Genomic DNA, 14,981 nt, shown 5'->3' on the forward strand with positions numbered 1-14,981 from the left:
AACAAAGAGCAATTGAAAACATACTAAACACAAGATCATATCAACAATGTTGGGGTGTGCACTGGAAAGGTTAGGTCATTGATGGAGAACAACGTTAAAAAGTATAGAATAGGTAAAAATGGGGGGTACATCCATATTAGGCTCGACGCGTTTCGTGGATGAATTCCACTCATCAGGAGCCGGTACACCCCAAATCATCATATGTAAGGGGGGATAAGTGTATAAGGAATTGATGTGGACAGTGATCCAAAAGGTCAAGAGAAGTCTGCTCCGGGAGCTGTAGGGGCCCAAAACGCGGCCGAGGGATATCACATAGGCACTCCATGTTGCATAGGGGTGGCTAAAGCATTGAGGGGTGATATCTCAGATATTAATCTCCAAGGATTTCTACATGGATAAATAAATAACATTAATATGAAAATATTTTCACTGGTATGGCAGTGACAAATATAAATTAATGGAATCAATGTGAAGGTAAGTATTATACCTGAATGAATTAATAATATGAGTTGATCGGGGGAGATGATTGAAGTAATCTGAAACGTCTAAAAAATGGTGAAGAAAGATTATTAAGTGAAAGATAAGTAAAGAGAAAATTCCAAACCAAACCACCAAAAAACCACCAAAATGGTGAGAAGTGCTGAGGTGGGAAAGAATCAGGGGTGATTGAGTGAATGGGATTATGAGAAAGAGGGAATACTAAAAAGAATACCCGATTTCAAAAAAAGGTCTGAAAAATTGAAGTGGTAAAAAACAAACAAAAGGAAACGATTGGTGAGAAGTGGATAGGTGTTATTTGGTACTCGACCAAAACACAGAGGGAAGGTGATGGGAAGTGTAGTGGTGACCAAGGAGTGCTCAAGTGGAGGAACGTGAAAGGAATGGAAGACGTGAGGAGAAAGAAACGCCAAGGGAAATACCTATATGCGGCCACAAGAGGGGCTCCTAGCGTCACGTCCACGCACCAGAAAGTAGAGGAAACAGTGTCACGTCCAGGGCCTGATGCCATCCTGGATCTCGACACAAATGACCTCCCTTATATGTGGCGCGAGATTGCAATCACATGACGGCGCGAGGACGCCAACGAGTGACGTCACACGCACGGCATGGAAGACGTGGCGCCGAGGCGCAAAGGGGAAGTCGCCCACACTCCCGCGCCCGATAGAAAGACGGGCGGAAGGGGAGGAGGGAGGCCCCCGAAGCGCCTCGCAGCTCCCGGATATAAACAACAGACCAATGGAACTGTCCAACCATAAATGACAATCTAAACATTCCCAGTGCAGTATTACCCATATTGTGAAAAGAATAATGTAATGATGTATATATGTGGAAATGGTAAATGCAAACCAAACCAAAGAGGTCTGCATGAGGGCCAACCGCAAACGAACCACCCACCTCCATCCCTATTGGGTGTTAAAAGCACAATAACAAAGGACAAACAAAGACAAAACAAACAAAAACGAAGACAGTTGGGACTTTAAATGAGGCGGTGTCCATCCAGGGCCACCCGCCTCCATCCCTAATCGAGTATATGAAAGCAAAAGGGGGGGGGAATAATAAATGAATATTAGGGTATTATGGGGTCGGCATATTAGATAGAATATATAGGATTATATAAAGAATAACAAGTATGTGGTAACAAGTATGTGGTAACATAATGTTGGTTTTGATCTTAAAAGAGCCGTTACCCAATACTATAATGAGGTAGGACGGGAAAGGGGGGAAAAAATCGGGACTTTGAGTGAGGTGTGTGGGGTCGGTGGTCACAGTAAAATGGTACAGTCATCTAGTAAAAGGCATAGATTTATTGATTGATATGATAACATATATAAATATATACAAGCTACATCAAAGTTGCATAAATATGATGATACAAACAAAGAGCAATTGAAAACATACTAAACACAAGATCATATCAACAATGTTGGGGTGTGCACTGGAAAGGTTAGGTTATTGATGGAGAACAACGTTAAAAAGTATAGAATAGGTGAAAATGGGGGGTACATCCATATTAGGCTCGACGCGTTTCGTGGATGAATTCCACTCATCAGGAGCCGGTACACCCCAAATCATCATATGTAAGGGGGGATAAGTGTATAAGGAATTGATGTGGACAGTGATCCAAAAGGTCAAGAGAAGTCTGCTCCGGGAGCTGTAGGGGCCCAAAACGCGGCCGAGGGATATCACATAGGCACTCCATGTTGCATAGGGGTGGCTAAAGCATTGAGGGGTGATATCTCAGATATTAATCTCCAAGGATTTCTACATGGATAAATAAATAACATTAATATGAAAATATTTTCACTGGTATGGCAGTGACAAATATAAATTAATGGAATCAATGTGAAGGTAAGTATTATACCTGAATGAATTAATAATATGAGTTGATCGGGGGAGATGATTGAAGTAATCTGAAACGTCTAAAAAATGGTGAAGAAAGATTATTAAGTGAAAGATAAGTAAAGAGAAAATTCCAAACCAAACCACCAAAAAACCACCAAAATGGTGAGAAGTGCTGAGGTGGGAAAGAATCAGGGGTGATTGAGTGAATGGGATTATGAGAAAGAGGGAATACTAAAAAGAATACCCAATTTCAAAAAAAGGTCTGAAAAATTGAAGTGGTAAAAAACAAACAAAAGGAAACGATTGGTGAGAAGTGGATAGGTGTTATTTGGTACTCGACCAAAACACAGAGGGAAGGTGATGGGAAGTGTAGTGGTGACCAAGGAGTGCTCAAGTGGAGGAACGTGAAAGGAATGGAAGACGTGAGGAGAAAGAAACGCCAAGGGAAATACCTATATGCGGCCACAAGAGGGGCTCCTAGCGTCACGTCCACGCACCAGAAAGTAGAGGAAACAGTGTCACGTCCAGGGCCTGATGCCATCCTGGATCTCGACACAAATGACCTCCCTTATATGTGGCGCGAGATTGCAATCACATGACGGCGCGAGGACGCCAACGAGTGACGTCACACGCACGGCATGGAAGACGTGGCGCCGAGGCGCAAAGGGAAAGTCGCCCACACTCCCGCGCCCGATAGAAAGACGGGCGGAAGGGGAGGAGGGAGGCCCCCGAAGCGCCTCGCAGCTCCCGGATATAAACAACAGACCAATGGAACTGTCCAACCATAAATGACAATCTAAACATTCCCAGTGCAGTATTACCCATATTGTGAAAAGAATAATGTAATGATGTATATATGTGGAAATGGTAAATGCAAACCAAACCAAAGAGGTCTGCATGAGGGCCAACCGCAAACGAACCACCCACCTCCATCCCTATTGGGTGTTAAAAGCACAATAACAAAGGACAAACAAAGACAAAACAAACAAAAACGAAGACAGTTGGGACTTTAAATGAGGCGGTGTCCATCCAGGGCCACCCGCCTCCATCCCTAATCGAGTATATGAAAGCAAAAGGGGGGGGGAATAATAAATGAATATACCATAGAGTTCCTGTCTAAGAGGATCCAGGACCGGATCGTTTTCCCCGCTGCCGGCGGGTCCGATAAGCGGGGAAAAGGACCGGGATGCAGCGGGAGAGGGGGGGGGGGGCACCTCTTCCGCTGCCCTGTAAGAGTCGATCCACACTAGCGCGACTTGTCAGGCGACTTGTCAGCCTGACAAGTCGCGCTCCCTCGCAGTCCGTTGACTGCTACAGGACCCGTTCTAATAGGAGCGACACAAGTCGCTCCGACTTAGAAAAAGGGTTCTGTACTACTTCGGGGCGACCTCGGAGCGACTTGCATAGACTTCCATTATGTGAAGTCCATGCAAGTCGCTCCAAAGTCGTGGTGCATGGGAATGCACAAGTCGCCCCCGAAGTAGTACAGAGTCGTGCCGCCCCAGTGTGAACTGAGTCTAAGGGTGATCCTGCCGCTGGGACCATCCTTACCTGAAAGCCGATCGCCTGCAATTTTTAAAAATACTGGGGTTACGGCTGCCATAACCACGGTATTTAGCGTCAAAGTAGTGGCGTACATCTGCTGTGGGCGGTCGGTAAGTGGTTAGTGAATTTAAAAAAACTAAACAGTAAAGTTAGCCATATTTTTAATATAATGTAAAAGATTTTATGCCAAGAATCGTGATCTTTATTCTAAGCAAAAAAATTCTGATTCTCATTTTATCCAGAATCGTGCAGCTCTACTGCAAACCTACCAAAACATGGCTGTCCACCTAAACTGACAGGCCGGGCAAGTAGAGCATTCATCAGAGGAGCAGCCAAGAGGCCCATGGTGACTCTGGAGGAGCTGCAGAGATCCACAGCTCAGGTGGGAGAATCTGTCCACAGGACAACTATTAGTCATGCACTCCACAAATCTGGTCTTTATGGAAGAGTGGCAAAAAGCCTGTGGTTGCAGAAAAGAACATTTCTCCATCTATTCCTGTCATTCATATGGCTGTACTGTGTGGTAGGGCTGTATCAATCTCAGGAATGGATGGATAAGCATGCAAACCCTTTGGTAGTTAATTATAACAGGTCCCTTATATGTATTTCACCTGCGTATCTGCCTGTTTGCCTGGAGTTCATGTTTAGGATATCAGCCCCCAATGCCTGGTACACAAGATGAGATTATCAGACGAATGATTGTCCATTTTTTTGCATTGTAGTCTCATATAAAAAATGAAGAGTTTATTAAAGTTATGAAAATTCTCGTACGACAGAAAAAAAAAAAAAATTTAGAAGTGATGTAATGTGTTGTAATGTATTTGGGTTGTATTTTCAAACGACAACTGTGCTGATTAATCGAAAATCGTAAGATCTGGTATCGTATAAGAAGAATTTTCATGCTTGTTCCATCGGATAATATCAGATGAACTGTTGTGATCAGCTGTGGAAAGCTGTGTACTAATGATCAGATTATCGTACAATAGTTTCAAAAGTGGTATGTTTGGTCCAATTTTCTGAATGTGTGTACGAGCCATAAAGCCTCGTACACACGCAAGGATTATCGGCTGACCAATCGTCCGACTTTTGTCCAAGTTGTGTTTTGTTGGTTGGAATGTGCCTAGACTGCACACAAATTTTCTCGGCCAACAAAATTCTACTTCAGAAGTGATGTCATGTGTTGGTTTGCTTTCTTTGTGTTTTTTCTTCTCTGAGCATGCCCAGTCTTGCTCATCAGATTTTTCCCTGTCGAAATCTGTACTGACTGACGGAAAATCGGCCGTTGTGTTGACGGCCAACAAAAATTTTATAGTCTGCACACCAGATTTTTTTCGGCCGAAAAGTCGTAGTTGGTTGTCGGAAGCATCATACTAACAAGCCGAAAATCGGCAGATCGGACGTTGGCCGAAAATTCCCTGCCAATTTTCGACGCGTGTGCACGGGGCTTAAGGCTAGGTTTCATGAATATGTGTGCTTTTTTTTTTTGTCGCATTTTTATGCTACAAGCCAGGGTGGATTTGATTTAAAACAAGTCGATTTAAATCACTAGTAAAAAGGCCGGATTTAAATCACCTTGATTTAAATCATAATTTTTAAAGAGCAACTGTCATCTCTGTCCCGCAGCGGCTCCTCCTCCGACTTGCTGTTGACTCACTTTAATGGGATGGCTGGTGATGTGCCAGTGACACAACAAGGTGAGGGACATGGCGGCAGCAGGTGAGTAGTTCCCTTCAAACTGGCAGTGCCATGATGGATCTGAAATGACAGTTGCTCTTTAAATCTAAGGACTTGTTCTTGCTGGTATTTAGAATCTTTAATATTTTCAAACAAAATGAAGGTTTCCTATTTAGAATAATAAGCTGTCAGGTTAGTAAAACAGCGATGTCAGAACCGATTGAATCATACAGTTTGTAGTGTACATAGATTTGCAAAACAATGGGAAAAAAGGAATATTCCTGAACTGTTTATCTCATGGTTACTGTAAATCTGTGTGAATGCATCAATGCAGTGCATGTTATCTCAGCTTGCAGAGCTTGGATTCATTGAAGGAGTTTACCAAAAAAATAAATATTGCAGAATATACAGCCTCATGCTACATAACTAAGCTCCATTTCATGCTGAATAAACTAAAATAATAATGCATCTTAAAGAGGAAGTAAACCTGCTGAAAAAAAAATGGGAAAAAAACCTGTAAAGACAAAGGCATAATGAGCTAGTATGTATTGCATACTAGCTCATTTTGAAGTACTTACCTAAAAATGAAGCCTCCACAGTGTCGACAGGACAGCCGACATGTTCGGCCATCCTGCTTCCTGGATCGCGTCCTCCGGCCATCTGATTGGCCGGAGGCGCGATTACATCACTCCCACGCATGCGCGCGGGAGCCGTCGTTCACGGCCCAGGGCTCTGAAGGAACGGCACGGGTGGCCGTTCCTTCAGAGAGCATGCGCCAATGACGTCATCAGCTGCATGCACTGTAAATATCTCCTAAACAGTGCCAGTTTAGGAGATATTTATAGCACCTATAGGTAAGCCTTATTATAGGCTTACCTATAGGTAAATGTCAACAAAGTGGGTTTACAACCACTTTAACGAGAAAGTATAGCCAAAGCTTGTTTGGCTGTACTTCTCCAATGGATCTCAGGAGTGCAATTCGCTTTGCACGCCTGTGACCTGTTTTCAGCAGAGAGCGAGCTGAAGTCACAGAAGTCAGTGACACCCAGCTTAGCCTCTCAGCAGATGGCCGCTCCCCGCCCCTTCACAGTCCAGCGCTCCAGTGAGCGAGGGGAGAGCTGTCAGAACCGAGCGATCGGTGGTGTTCAATCGATCAGTTCTCACGCATAGGGCAGCCCATTTATTGCAATGAGCTGCGAAACGCACAACAAATGAGCTTTGCGCACTGTTTGACCACTCGACCCATTTGTGGCACATGAAAAGGCTTGTCCGCTTGCTACTTTTGGAGTACCACTGACAACGAATGGTATTGCAGGCACGATATGCATCTCTGTGTGCTTTTGTGCACGTTCACTAAACGCTGACGTACAGTATGTATGACTAAGACTGGTCATACATTATACAATTTTCTTACAATTGTCTGTACAATTTTCTTTAGATTTACTTTCAACTATGCAGTATAAAGGCCTGCCTTATAGGATACAATTGAAAGTGTTGTTTAGTTTTGATCTCCTATTATATGGTTTTTGGTAAATCTAACAGAAAATTGTACAAGAAGATTGAACATGTATGGCCAACCTAAGTGTGGGAAGGACACACTCAGAGTAACAGAGTGAAATGAAAGACATGATCATCTAGAGGGGAGTTTATCAATACTGGAGCAGACAGAATCTGGAGCAGCTGTGCACAGTAACCAATCAGCTTGTAGCTTCAGCTCATTTAGGTAAGCTTTGAAAATGAAAGCTGGAAGCTGATTGGTTTCCCCCTTATGATGTTAGAGAATGTGATGAGTGGGACAGGGGATGATCCAGCAGTACAGGACATGAGCCATGGTGCATGGAAGGGACTCACCATCTCCTGGGATGAAATGGTAGCTAGGACCCCCCACTTGCTGTTGTGGACCAGTGTTCGGGCATTGATGGCCAGCTTGGTCTGGAAGGGAGAAGAAGGGTTCTCAGTGCCTGTACTGCTCTCCCTTTTATAGGAGAACATCCTGGAGGGTGAGGAGATTTGCTGAGTGATGTCAGGCCCTGGCCTGGACTTCATCTCCTTCTCTTTGTAGGCAGATGCTGGGTAGCTCTGCTTCCACATGCTGATTGTATCCTCCAGCAGAGAAGGAAGAGCATCTTCTGTGGACGAGCTGTCCAGTTCCTCCTCTACTTCATTAGTGACTGACCAAGAGACTGAATTAACAATCACATATGCTCCACCATAGGACAACAGGCTGCACCCCAGGAGCCAGAACAAGCACGATGCCCAGGCAATGGTTGGGCAGTTCAAGCTGCACGCAGACATTTTCAGGCTTTTCTATGATGCTGGAATCTACATTCGTCTGCCTTAGTTTGGGAGGTGTGCCTCTGCTAAGCGGCGACTGACCCCTAGTGGACAAACTGCACATAACACTGCTGTACACATCACACATGCCACTAGCTCTATAGGCTCCTTAACCACTTGTCTACTGGCCACTTTCACCCCCTTCCTGCCCAGGCCAATTTTCAGCTTTCAGTGCTATTACCCTTTGAATGACAATTGCACACTTATGCAGCACTGTACCCAAATAAAATTTGAATCATTTTTTTTTTCACACAAATAGAACTTTCTTTTGGTGGTATTTAATCACTGCTGGGTTTTTTATTTTTTGCTAAAAAACGAAAAAAGGCCAAAAAATCTGAAAAAAGCAAAAAAGTTTTTCCTAGTTTCTGTCAGTAAATTTTTGTAAATGTAATTTTTCTCCTTCACTGATGTGCGCTGATGAGGCAGCACTGATGGGCACTGATAGGATGCACTGATGAGGTGTCATTTAGAGGCACTGATGGGCACTGATAGGATGCACTGATGAGGTGTCACTTAGAGGCACTGATTAGGTGGCACTGATGAGGAGGCACTTATATGCCACACTGATGGGCACTGACATGGCACTAATGGGCACTGATAGGTGGCACTCATGGGCACTGATAGGATGCACTGATGATGTGTCACTTAGGGGCACTGATGAGGCGGCACTTATTAGGTGGCACTGATGAGGAGGCACTAATATGCCGCACTGATGGGCACTGATATGTGGCACTGATGAGCACTGATAGGTGGCACTGATAGGCAACACTAGTGGGCAATGATAAGTGGTGCGGATAGGCGGCACTAATGGGCAGCATGGATGAGCAGGCACTGATAGCCAGCACTGACTGGCATCACTAATGGGCACAGATTGGTGTCACTGATGGGGACTGCTGGGGCTGTACTGTAATCAGGGCACTGATGATCAGTGCCCTGATTATCTGTACAGGTTTATCCTGTGAGGAGACGCCACTGATCGGCTCTCCTCGCCACACACTTTGTCAGTGTGAACCGAGGAGAGTCGATAAATGGCACTTCCTTGTTTACATGTGACACAGCCGATCACATGGGTAAAGAGCCACATCATCAGCTCTTTACCGGGATCAGGGTCACACCGTGTCCTAGATAACATGGGGCGGCTGCGATCGCCACACTGCGCACCCCTGCGGGCACATAAAAGTGGCAGTTTTGGGGCGCAGTCAAATAACCTCGTCCCAGAAAGAGAGTGCCTGCCATCATTTTACTATACAGCAGGCGGAAAGTAGTTAAAAGCCCTTTCACGCTGAGGCGTTTGAAAACTGCTCATAAAATGCTTTTACGGTGCTTTTCAGGCACTCCACATTCATTTCAATGGAGAGCAGCGTTTTTGAGGTGTTTTTTTTTTAGCACTCCAAAGATGCTGCTTGCAGGATCTTTTTCATTGCCCCGCCAGCGCACCGCCCCAGTGTGAAAGCATTCAATGATTTTAATGGGAATAGGTTTTCGTGAGCTTTTCAGACCTTTTTTTAGCGTCAAAGCAAGCACCTCAGTGTGAAAGGGCTCTAAACTGCTTGAAGGCCAAGCCTTTTCAGGAACTTTTTGTTTACATGTAGCAATCATTATTTTTTGTTTGCTAGAAAATATCCTAGAACCCCCAAACATTATATATATATTTTTTAAAGCAGAGGCCCTAGAGAATAAGGGTCCTTTCACACGGCTGCTCCGCTGCTTAAGTCCGCTGCGGGACTTTTTTTTTTTTTTTTTCACGGAGCGGATGACATTTGTGTCATCCGCTCTGTGTGCCCGCATATCATCCCATCCGTTTGCGGATGATATGCGGAAATAATGTAAGTATATGGCATTGCGGATGTCAGCGGATGACACCGCTGACATCCGATTTTCCTTCCTTTCCGTTTTTTACACGGATGAAAAAATAGGGTTCTGTTCCAATCGAAAAATGGAACAGAACTGAAAGGAAGAAAATCGGATGTCAGCGGATGGTATTCCGCTGACATCCGCAATGCCATTCACTTACATTATGTCCGCAAATCATCCGCAAACGGATGGGATGATTTGCGGACACACGGAGCGGCCGTGTGAAAGGACCCTTGATTGGTAAATTTTGCAATTTTTGATGGAATATTTATTTTTTGATGTAATAAAAACACTTTTTTGAATTTTAAACACTTGTCAATCTCACTATAGCTGAATGACGGCTACTGCGCTGCCAGCTAGTTCTGGGATGCAGTCATATAACAGCGGATGTAACTGTGCCCGCTACATCTGTGATTAGAGCCAGAGGCTCTAATAGGCTTCAAAAAAGGGTTGCCTCAGGGCACAGAGTACTGCACCCTGAGCTCACCCAGTTGTGTGACAATAGCGAATGAATATTGTCACACGGATTCTCCTCCTGGCCAATCAGGAAGCGGGTCCTGAGACCCATTTCCCGATTGGCCGAAAGGAGAAGCCATGCTATTGACCAAGGAGGAGGAGGAGGAGGGCTTCCCCTGCGTCTCCTCCCTCCTCCTCCTCCTTGGCCAATAGCATGGCTTCTCCTTTCGGCCAATCGGGAAATCAGGACCCACTTCCTGATTGGCCAGGAGGAGAATATTAATTCGCTATTGTCACACAACTGGGTGGGCTCAGGGCGCAGTACTCTGCGTCCCGAGGCCACTCTTTTATGAAGCCTATTAGAACCTCTGGCTCTAATCACGTGCTTAAAGAAAAAAAAAACCTTTAAAGCCAGCCGCCACCCAGGGAGCTCCTGGGTGGCGGCTGGCTTTAAAGGGTTAAATATTCTTCTGTGAGCCTCTTGCTACTGTTCCCATGTGGCTGTAGCTGGAGCAGAGCCCTCTCTGTAAAGCAGCTGGAGATTACATCTTCATGGCTCGTCTCTGTCTTCTTCCCATATAGCCTCCATGTGAGCAGAGCCCTCCCCCTTTTCATAATAGCACCAGAAGAGATGCAGAGCCCCAGAAAGAGCAGGAACTACAGAACTAGCATTAACCCTTACCTAACCTGGGCAGGTTAGCTAGATTACTAACATGGTACATTCCCTTTGTAGGCAGCTGCCTACAGTCTGCCTACAAGTGGTTAAATAGTTTTTTGGAGTTTGCTCTACTTTCTTTTGCAACATGTAATTCTTTTCGAAGTTTGTAACTTTCAAATGATGACAGTATTTCTTCATTTTTACAATTTTAAATGACCTTTTCTTATTCTTTGTATCTTTTTAAACTTTGGACGTGAGCCATATAAGTCTTTATTTTAGCTCTTAAAATTTACTACATATATTTTGCAATGTTTTTTTCATACTGTTACAGATTTGAAACATTCCCAATTCTGTTCTGTGACAATATTCCCCTTCAAATCTTGGAGAGTAGCTTACAGCCCTGGAAAATTTTCCCTTAAAGCGGAGTTCCACTTCAAAGTGGAACTTCCACTTTAAGCGGTCCTGACCCCCTGACATGCCACATTTGGCATGTCATTTTTTTGGGGTGGGAGCGGGTGCCTAGTTTTGACAGTTCTCCTCTCCCCCTCCCTCCCTGCAATCTTCTGGGACACGTCACAGAAGATTGCCCGTGCATTCAGGAGGCACAGCGCGACTCACGCATGCACAGTGCGCCAAATGTGAAACCACAAGCTGTCACAGCTGGGTGCCCACACTAGAGATGCCGGCACTACGGGAAGAAGACGAAGAGAACCGAGGCTCCCCCCGGCTGCATTGCTGGACCATAGGACAGGTGAGCATGTTATCATTAAAAGTCAGCAGCTACACTTTTTGTAGCTGCTGACTTTTAACCACTTTAAGACCGGAAGGATTTGCCCCCTTAATGACCAGGCCCTATTTTTCGATTTTGCGACGCTGTACCCAAACGAAACTTATGTCCTTTTTTTCCCACAAATAGAGCTTTCTTTTGGTGGAATTTTATCACCTGTGCGATTTTTATTTTTTCGCTATAAACAAAAAAAGCGCGACAAGTTTGAAAAAAAATTTTTTTTCACATTGTGCTATTTAACATTCTCAAAAAAAAATTTAAAAATTTAATTTTTTTTATATTTTAGGCCAATTTGTTTTCTGCTACATACTTTTGGAAAAAAAAATCACAATAAATGTATTTAGTCTACTAACTACGGGAAAGATTTATGTCATTTTTATTTTTTACTAGTAATGGCGGCGATCTGCGATTTTTTGCTGGACTGCGACATTGCGGTGGACAGATCGGACCCCTAACTGACATTTTTGACACTTTTGGGGGTATCAGTGACATTACTACAGTAATCAGTGCTAAAAATATGCACTGTTACTGTAATAATGCCATTGGCAGGGAAGGGGTTAACACTGTGGGTGATCAAAGGGTTAAGTGTAAGCCTAGGGGTGTGATTCTAACTGTGGGGGGGGGGGCGTGGCTTGTGAAATGATCACAGAGACATGTGATCCTACATAGAAGGATCACATGAGCTCTGTAATCATCCCAGGGAGAAGGATGGTCGACTGTGTTTACAACAGCCGACCATCCTTCTTTCTCAGCGGGGAACGATCGTGGGTGTCAGGCGGCAATCAGAGCCATCTGACCCATGCATCGGCTTCCATGCTGACGATCAGGGTTGTAATGATATACTGCACTGGATACACCATTTTGTTCGGCAACCATGTTGTTCAGAGCTCTGCCATGAGAGTTTACAAAGACACTCACTCACATAGCCCCCTCCCTACCTCAACTAACTTAGGAATGCAGAGGCTTCAAAGAGCTGGCACTTCAAAGAACCCTTATATCTCAAGCACAGACAGAAATCCTAGCAGATGTCCATTAAGGCTGGCCAGAGCTGCGTCGTAAATACCACAGCCAAGCTGTTCATTAGGAAAATGAACAAATTCACACACAAATTCATAACTTTTTAACACAAACAAGATATGTCTCTAGAAAGTGTATAGTTAAACGCAAAATAAAATACTGAACGGAACGAGACCATGCATGATCACCCTGTCACATATAGAATAGAAGATAGCAATAAGATATTTCCCTGTGTGATAATATATTCATGTTTAGTATCTTTTGAAGCCAAATCACATGCTGAATGATAAACTAACAGTTTAAAGAATGTAACCATTACATATTTTGAGATATGAATTATTTTATAAATCTGTCTATACGGGAGTTTCCTAGGTATTGTCTAAACCTTAGGGCCGCCCATGGCCACTGTGTTTATTGGTCAGGGACCTCTGGTAACACCCCCTGCGGTCTCAGAGAAAAAGAGAAAGGCAGATGGGGTTAGACAGTTCTCATGGTAATATCAAAGAAGGAATATCTATCAAGTTTGAGAACCGATCACACATGCTCAGCTTCTGAATATTGATAACCCAAGGACATTGAATGCAAGTATTCTTCTCTCTAAATTCTATTCTATTTTTCTAAATTGCTAAATTATGTCGCTATTTCTTTGAAACACTTATTTTTCTGTAAATATTTTATTTGCACCAATTTTAACCTTTTTATTATTAAAATGTATTTTGAAAAGTGTTAATCTTGTCCCTAAGCTCTTAATGCAAACTAACAACAAACCTGTCTCTTGAAGAGTGCTACTGTATAGAATAAATCCTCTGAACATTCCTGTCTGTGGTGACAGTGCGTGTTACAGACGATTATTCTAAAATCATAATTGGTATTTCTAAAATTACGAGCGTCCGCTGGGCTCATAATAACGTAGCGGTGGTGGCATTTAAACGGTTCATTGCTTAATTATCCCGGTGACAATCACTCTCAGCCTGCTGGCATCTAGATTGTGGTCCCGCAAGCTGGAAAATCTATGTGCCGGGTGCAGCTGAGATTTGCATTGTTACGCAAGTGACAGAAGGGTGTGAGATTGCCTGATCCTTGGTCCCGAGTTAGTGAGAAGGGCAGGGATGTGATACCCGCCACCGTCACAGTGGGCGCCCTCTAGCTGCCCCCAGGCGAGCAATGTAGATCTAGGTCGTTTTGCCTGTATGAGCCAACTTGCCGCAGTAAATATACAGTAAGCGGTCCGGTAGTGGTTAATAAACACAAAAGCCAGTGGAACTCTGCTTTAAGCCTGGGTTCACACTATTGCGAACACAGACATCGCATGTGATTCGCACCGCATTGCTGTGCAGATCACATGCAATGTCTGTGCAATACGAATTCAGCCATACATTTGTATGACTGAACTCGCATTGGATTTGCACGAAAAATGTGCAGGAACATTTTTTTCCCGCACTGGAATCGGATTCCTGTCCGAATTCACAGTTCACACTGTGATCTGCGAACCGATCTGGGGGTGTCATTAACTTTGTATTGACACCTACAGAGTTCCTTGCCAGGAACTTGCCAGAAAGTGATGCGCGCGGGAGTGATGTCATCGCGGCTCCGGCCACTCACAGCGCCGGAGCCACCGAACCTGGAAGAGACATGTCAGCTCCCACAACAGTGTCCGGGGGTCCGTGTCGGGGCTTCGTTTTAAGGTGAGTATTTCATAATGAGTTAGTATGCGATGTATACTAACTCATTATTCCTTTGTCTTGCAGGGTTTGTTTTTGTTTTTTTTTCCAGTATACAACTGCTTTAAATTCAACTGTGAGTATCCAAACAAAGATTTGCCAAGTGGTGTATAGTGAGTCCCACCACCTACAAGACTGGCTCCTTACCAAACAGATTCGGATATTAAGCAGTGAACTCTGTAGAAGTAATCCCATACTCCTTATAACCTAGTGGGAGAGACAGAAATGACTAGCCCCTTACCAGAGGAATGCTGTAATGGAGCATATATCCGTCCCTTTAAAAGGACCTTCCTTCCAGCAGCAGTGGTGGATTTAAACTTGGGTTTCTCAATAGTGATCTTTATGGCTCCTACGGGGCCGGAATAAGAGAATTATGGGCCTGGTACTGAGGATTTTGGTGGGCTTTAAGGGCTGTGCGTCGGCGTGCGCTCTGAGATGAAAGGGTGCAACTGAACATGCCCAATGCTATGGAAGTCCCAGGCTTCCATAAGAGCCCTACATGGGCGTGAGTGGCGCGCCCTGAGGTGAGGTTGAAGGGCGCAGCTGTGCAGACCTAACACAACATTACAGAAGCTAAATACCTGGCTTCCCT

General features: G+C 44.3%; 1 protein-coding gene across 1 annotated transcript in view; it reads right to left on the reverse strand.

Annotated features, from left to right (window-relative positions):
- The window catches only part of CREG2 (cellular repressor of E1A stimulated genes 2), a 34,094-nt gene extending 26,184 nt beyond the window's left edge, over nt 1-7,910 (reverse strand). The window contains exon 1 of the mRNA XM_082244617.1: nt 7,414-7,910. Coding sequence (XP_082100743.1) covers nt 7,414-7,857 — 444 coding nt within the window. The 5' untranslated portion in view covers nt 7,858-7,910. The remainder of the gene's footprint in view (nt 1-7,413) is intronic.
- Nucleotides 7,911-14,981: the final 7,071 nt, after the last annotated feature.

This window comes from Pelophylax lessonae (genome assembly GCF_965119305.1).
Source record: "Pelophylax lessonae genome assembly, chromosome: 2".
Classification (NCBI taxonomy): domain Eukaryota; kingdom Metazoa; phylum Chordata; class Amphibia; order Anura; family Ranidae; genus Pelophylax; species Pelophylax lessonae.